General features: G+C 45.5%; 1 protein-coding gene across 1 annotated transcript; it reads right to left on the minus strand.

The window, feature by feature from the left end:
• Positions 1-2,001: 2,001 nt before the first annotated feature.
• LOC113818312 (sporozoite surface protein 2-like) lies at positions 2,002-4,541 on the minus strand. The gene is made up of 4 exons (XM_070126006.1): positions 4,463-4,541; positions 3,841-3,908; positions 3,394-3,465; positions 2,002-3,276 (listed from the first exon to the last, which is right to left on the minus strand). Exons 1-4 carry the CDS (start codon positions 4,539-4,541, stop codon positions 2,002-2,004), a joined length of 1,494 nt encoding a protein of 497 aa, XP_069982107.1.
• Positions 4,542-7,500: the final 2,959 nt, after the last annotated feature.

The following is a 7,500-nucleotide window of genomic DNA, read 5'->3' on the forward strand; positions in this document are numbered from 1 at the left end:
CGCTTTTTAAAAAATCCCCCCCCTCTCTCTCTCTCTCTCTCTCTCTCTCCCTCTCTCCCTCTCCCTCCCTCTCCGTTGCCTTCGCATGGCGTTCATTTTTCTTCCTTTCTCTCTCTCTCTCTCCTTCTTTCTCCCTCCCTTCCTCCCTCACTCTCAACCTTCTCTCCGGATACATACAGCGTGATGGACGAGGTGAGGGAAGCCCGAGGCATTACCTCCATCAACACATCATAGCCTGAATGATTCCAGTCTCGCATCGCCCCGCCTGGCACCAACGCAGCTTCTCCCTTCGCCTCCACACAGCCCGGCGCCTCTCCCCAGCCCCACATTACACAGGGCCTCTTCCCTCCCAGACACAACACTTCTCTCGTTTTCTTCAATTCCCTCTCAAACAGAGACTGTAGACCGTATTATTCTACTTCTCTGAAAGCACAAACCGTATCTCGTTTTCTCCTGTATCTTCAAACAAATTCATAAGCCGAATTCTTCTACTTTTCTCTCTTTAAAATCCACAAACAAGTAAACAAGCAAAGACAGATATTCCGTTTTCTTCTAATTTAATCCTCTTACACGGCCCGTATCCCGTTTTCTCCTAATGTGCCTAATACTGGATCCCTTTTCTCTTTTGGATTTTCCTTTCCCAATCCTTTTCTTATGGGATACCGCATCGTCTTCCTTTCTGGGTCCTATTCCCTTACCATACGGTGTTGTGATGCTCTTCCGTACCCCCTCACGATACCACTTTTCCCTACGCGGTACTACACAGCATCATCTCCTCTACTGTAGCATACCGTGACCCCTCTCGCTACCACCGAAAAAGGGTTTCCCCTCTTCTCCACGCAACACAGCGTCTCGCATATCCATTACATAAAGGAACGTCTCCTAAACCACAAAACAAAACTTTTCCTTTTTGCCCATACATACCTGGACACGGATGCATGAGCCACACACACACACGGGTTCGCACTCACAGGCACGCAGACACACACACACACGCATACACACACTCACACACGCACACAGGCACACATACACACCACACACGCACACACTCACACATACACACCACACAGACGCCCCTCTCTCTCCCTCCTACACACACACACAGACATCCACGCACGCGGACACTTGTACAGAAAAAGTTACAAAACATTACACATGGTTGACAGATTTCAAAAGTCGTGGGACGAGGGGAGACGGGAAACTGACTTCAGGTTTGGGGGACAGACACCACAGTATAAGGGCAGGCGTCAGGGTGAAGAGACGGATGCCAGAGGGTAAGGGAGAGGGCTAAAACACGCTGGGAAAAATAGATGAATAGAAATATATAGAAAAAAAAACATCGAAAAGGTGAATTTTACGGGGAAAAGGCGAGGGAAAAATCAATAACGGGATAAAGAACCAATCAACGTCAGAGAGAGAGAGAGAGAGGCAAACACGATTAAGTTTGAGAAAGAGTAAACATGAAACTGCACAGAGAGAGAGAGAGAGAGAGAGAGAGAGAGAGAGAGAGAGAGAGAGAGAGAGAGAGAGAGAGAGAGAGAGAGAGAGAATGAGAGACGAGAAAAAGAAAGAAAGAAGGAAAGCAAGAGAGAGAGAGAGAGAGAGAGAGAGAGAGAGAGAGAGAGAGAGAGAGAGAGAGAGAGAGAGAGAGAGAGAGAGAGAGAGAGAGAGGGAGAGAGAGAGAGAGAGAGAGAGAGAGACAGAGAGAGAGAGAGAGAGAGAGAGAGAGAGAGAGAGACAGAGACAGAGACAGAGACAGAGACAGAGACAGAGACAGAGACAGACAGAGACAGAGACAGAGACAGAGAAAAAAAGAAAGAAAGAAAGAAAGAAAAAGAAAGAAAGAAGGAAAGAAAGCAAGAGAGAGAGAGGGAGAGGGAGGGGAAAGTGAACCGCAAGCCTTAATAAAGCCAGGATGAGGAATAAGGCCTGATGACTTCCGAAACGCGCCGTTATAACTGGCCTGTCAAACTGCCAACAGTAATACACATTACATGATCAATATCCCACGAGGGAACCCATCACGCGTCGCTTACCGCTCGCACAATGTGGCACAGAGACCTCACTTTTATCTTGCGGCTCTGTGGGGGTTGTGAGGATGCTGGGGGGTTGTGAGGATGCTGAAGGGGTTGTGAGGATGCTGTGGGGGTTGTGAGGATTGCTGTGGGGGTTGTGAGGATTGCTGTGGGAGTTGTGAGGATGCTGTGGGGTTGTGAGGATGCTGAAGGGTTGTGAGGATGCTGAGGGGTTGTGAGGATGCTGAGGGGTTGTGAGGATGCTGAGGGGTTGTGAGGATGCTGTGGGGTTGTGAGGATGCTGTGGGGGTTGTGAGGATGCTGTGGGGTTGTGAGGATTGCTGTGGGGTTCTGAGGTTGTTGTGGGGCTGTGAGGATGCTGAAGGGTTGTGAGGATGCTGAGGGGTTGTGAGGGTGCTGTGGGGGTTGAGAGGATGCTGAAGGGTAGCGAGGATGCTGAGGGGTTGTGAGGATGCTGAGGGGTTGTGAGGATGCTGAGGGGTTGTGAGGATGCTGAGGGGTTGTGAGGATGCTGGGGGTTGTGAGGATTGCTGTGGGGTTGTGAGGATGGTGTGGGGGTTGTGAGGATGCTGAAGGGTTGCGAGGATGCTGTGGTAGTGAGAATGATGAGGGGTTGTGAGGAGGCTGAGGGGGTGTGAGGATGCTGAGGGGTTGTGAGGATGCTGGGGGTTGTGAGGATTGCTGTGGGGTTGTGAAGATGCTGTGGGGTTGTGAGGATACTGTGGGGGTTGTGAGGATGCTGAGAGCTTGTGGGGATGCTGAGGGGTTGTGAGGATGCTGGGGGGTTGTGAGGATGCTGAAGGGGTTGTGAGGATGCTGTGGGGGTTGTGAGGATGCTGAAGGGTTGCGAGGATGCTGTGGTTGTGATAATGATGAGGGGTTGTGAGGATGCTGAGGGGGTGTGAGGATGCTGAGGGGTTGTGAGGATGCTGGGGGTTGTGAGGATTGCTGTGGGGTTGTGAGGGTGCTGTCGGGTTCTGAGGGTGCTGTCGGGTTGTGAGGATGCTGAGAGCTTGTGGGGATGCTGAGCGGTTGTGAGGATGTTATGGAGTTGTGAGGATGCTGTGGGGGTTGTGAGGATACTATGGGGGTTGGGAGGATGATGTGGGGGTTGTGAGGATACTATGGGGATTGTGAGGATGGTGTGGGGGTTGTAAGGATGCTGTGGGATTGTGAGGATGCTGTGGGGTTGTGAGGATGCTGAGGGGTTGTGAGGATGCTGGGGGGTTATACGAATCTGCAGATTGTGAGGATGCTGTGTGGTTATACAAATCTGCAGATTATGAGGATGATACGATCATAAGGTTTCTCTCTGGTGCTACAGTAAGAGGATTCCGTAGGCTTATGAGGATGCTGTCTGGTTATAAAGATTCTGTGAAGCCATGAGGTTATGAGGATTAGGCGGGGTTATAAGGATGCTATGAGACTATTGAGGGGTTATGAGGATACTGTGAGTTATGAGACTATGGGGTTATGAGAATGTGGAGTTATAAGGATTCTGTTGGTTTATGAGGAAGTGGATTATAGGAATTTGAGAGAGTTGTAAGAATGTTGGAGTGAAAATGCTGTGAGTCTATGAGGATTCTATGCCTCTCACCTGCAATTACTTGCTTTCGCTATTTCAGAATACGTTGTCATACTATTTTTCCCCAATCTTAATTTTGACACCATCTTGTTTTGCAGCTCCCCCCCCCCTCCAATTTCCTTCTTGCGCCGCTGGACCTCCCCTATTTCCCTCCCTCTCCCCCCCCCCCATCCCCATCCCCATCGTCCTCCTATAGGTGTTCTCGTAAAGAACTACCCGATTTAAGTAAATACCCGACTCTATCCACTTGATCAAAATTGGATCCAGGCTGCCATCCCGGTTTTCTGCCGGGAGTTTTCCATGTTACACTGATATACCTAATAGGTGTTTAATCAATACGGCGTAAGCGGTTTGTGTGAGAAGCCCTCCGGGAGGCGGGGGAGATAATGGGTCGGGAGATATTTTGCCGTGTGTGATTTATGTAAGGTGGCAGTGAGCGAGGAACACCGTGCCTGGCTTCAAGGGCGAAGGGAGGGCTTCACATGCCAGAAAGAAGCGTGAATGATGCAGAGGTGAGTCATTTTCACAGAGAAGGTAGAGGGTCGTGGTGAAGCTAAAGCCCTACCTCCCTCCCCCGTATTACATAAGGCTCTCTCTTCGAAACAACGTTAAACGAGCCATGAGAACTCATATCGGTAAGGACGGCAAAATAACAGACCAATATTCGAATGAATCCATTCAGCATGTAAGAAAAAATAAATGTTTGTCTCGTCTTCTCGGTCCAGCTTGTTAGACCCGTATTTGCCTGCGTGCAAATGCCGTGTTGATACATATAACTATCACTTTAAGCGCTGGAAGGTAACGGGTGGATTGTTTGCTATGGAAGACGTAAATATACTGTTGTACTTGCGAGTGTTTGCACAGAGAATGAGCATGGGAGAGTAGGTAGTAGATGTAAAAGCATCTATTGTAGACATAGGTTTGTATGGCCACGGGGGTCTCTCTTTACAGATTTACGAGAAAGGAGACTTTGTATAGAGAGCGCAGCAGCCCTGACTGGAAGGGGAGGGAAGAGTTGAAAGCAGGATGACCTTGGTCGAAGGCTTGGATCTCACCTCTTTCAAAGAAGGTGCGGGTTTCTGACACAAGAAGCTGGATAAATGTATTGCCAAGATTATTATTTAAAACTCGTTACATGTTTTTTTGTGTGTATTATTTTTTAATGATGTTGATTTTTTTCCCCTTTCTTTCTCCCCTTTTGCTTTTCTACGACAAAAGAGTAAAAATGAATTCAGTTAACGCAAACTTGTGTGTTGTGGTTCCAGATTTACCCGAGGAAATCTGTTTGCAGAGATCAACATTATACACCAGTTAATGCTAAGAAAACAGTCAACAAAAAAAAGATTGAAAACGCCATCCTCCTCGAACACTTTATCAGGCAACTCTGTCCGGGCAGTGAAGACGTGAGCTGGGGGAGAGGGGGGCGGGGAGGGGCGAGAGAAGGAGGGGGGAGAGGGTAGCAGGGGAGAGAGAGAGGGAGAGAGGGAGGGAAGGGGGAAGAGAGAGAGAGAGGGAGGTAGGGGGAGGAAGGGGAGAAGAGAGAGAGAGGGAGGGAGGGGAGAAGAGAGAGAGAGGGAGGTAGAGGGAGGGAGGGGAGAAGAGAGAGAGAGGGAGGTAGAGGGAGGGAGGGGAGAAGAGAGAGAGGAGAAAGGGTGGGGGGGAGGGGATGGAGAGCACTTGAGCTGATGACAAAGTTTTTTCTTCCCGTTTTTCATTAGGGGTCTCACAAGGTTCCCTGCACACTCCTCCCCGCCTTCTTTTTGAATCGCCTTCGGGTTTTTTGTGTGTGTTACATTTTCCTTCCTTAGGCCTATTTACCATTCTATCTAATCTGGTTGATGGTTGGTTAGCATGGGTTTCTATTCGAACCTAAGAGATTCTCGGAGAATCCATTAAGTTTATAACATTTTAGCTTTTGTCAAATCGGAGGATTTTATTCTACATTTTCTTTTTGGGGGAATTTTCGGCGAAAAAGTGGACATATAGTTTTATTGATGTAGCGTTAAAGGAAAAGGAAAGAGAGAGAGAGAGAGAGAGAGAGAGAGAGAGAGAGAGAGAGAGAGAGAGAGAGAGAGAGAGAGAGAGAGAGAGAGAGAGAGAGATAGAGAGAGAGAGAGAGAGAGAGAAAGAGAGAGAGAAAGAGAGAGAGAAAGAGAGAGAAAAAGAGACAGAGAGAGAAAGAGAGAGACAGAGAGAGGGAAGGAGTAAGAAAACAGGGTGAGAAAAGGCTGTATCCGAAAATCAATAACATCCAAACGCAATACAAACTGTGCTTGTTTGTCTGTTCCTTCAACGATATCTGCTTGTGAATAAGATGATCAAATCCTCAACGTTATTTTGAAAGGAACATCATTATCCTCCACTTTATAACGATTTTAAACCCATTAAAATAGCAAGAACCCATAGTTGTTGTGGAGTGAAACACTCTTACGGCTGTAGCATCTCACCCCCCCCCCTCCTGCTTCACCGTAAAGAACCCACCCCTCCCTACCCCCTCCCCCCGCCTCTGCCCGTCCCCAATTGCAAACTTTTTTCCTCCTTTTTTTCCCTTCTCTCCCTCTTTTTTTTCACCACTTCTAAACCTGTCATTCGTCCTCCGGTTTTGCTGAATACTAACTCTCTTTCCATTACACTTCGCCGCGGCTCCAACTCTCATTATAGGATACATATATATTTTTTATACATATATTTTTTCTCCTGATCCTATTTCTCACTCTCCTTCTGTTACCCCTCATCCAACAAGACAGGAAAGTCTCATGTAATCAGCCAAGTTTGGATACTTCTATTTTGTTGACGCAGACATATTACCTTTTTTTCCCCTCAAACTGGGGTCTGGCCCGCTGGCGGCTTCGCTCCTACCATCGCCGGGCATTTTCTCTAAATTAATCTGTCAACATTGTGTTACATTGTTTTTACGTAACTAATTCTGTTATAGTTATTGTTCATTCTGTAGTTTTTTTATATATTAAAAACAGTGAAGAAAGAGAGGGAGAAATGTTTTCTTTCCCTCTTCGGTTTTCTTCTTTTTTAATTTTTCTTTGTTTCCGTTGCATTTTTTTTTAGTACGACCCTTAGTACCGGATGCCCAAATGTGTTTGTAGTAGCACATCGAATACGTTTTATTTCGGTTATCGTTGTGATTTCAAATTTCTAGCCGCCCCGTATTATATCTCTCCATGTATCACTAGTGTCAAGACTCTTGCAACTAACCTTGAGAATGATAATCGTGTTTATACCAAAGATTGATAATTGTGATACCGATAATTATGATGATAATATGGGTAGTGATGAAGATGATTATAATCATGAATGCGAAAATGATCAAAATTACCAGTATGTACATAAATAAATATATATATATATATATATATATATATATATATATATATATATATATATATATATATAATATATATATATATATATATATATATATATATATATATATATATATATATATATATATATATATATATATATATATATACGTGTGTCTTTTCTTGTGTATGTGCGTTTAAAAGAGAAACTAAAATGGATACATATGTTTAACGGCAGCAGTTGAACAAACTTCAGCATCGACGTATGTTGAAGGAATTTTCTTCTCATATGGTGAAGGTTTAACCTATAGAAAATTAATGCACCATAACTGCCTGGGAGCGACGCACAACCACACGTCATTTCAAATCACGCAGGACTGGAGCTCAACTCGACCGAAATATTCTAAGAAATATATTTGTATATTTTTTCCTCGAGATTTCGTAGAGGTTCTGAAGTTGTTTTTTTTTGTATCTTTTTTTTTTTTCTTCTTTTTTGTCTATCTAAAAAAAAAAAAAAAAATGCGATGAATTCCGGACGCACAGATCATAAGACCGGGCG

Source organism: Penaeus vannamei, chromosome 10 (genome assembly GCF_042767895.1).
Source record: "Penaeus vannamei isolate JL-2024 chromosome 10, ASM4276789v1, whole genome shotgun sequence".
NCBI lineage: Eukaryota > Metazoa > Arthropoda > Malacostraca > Decapoda > Penaeidae > Penaeus > Penaeus vannamei.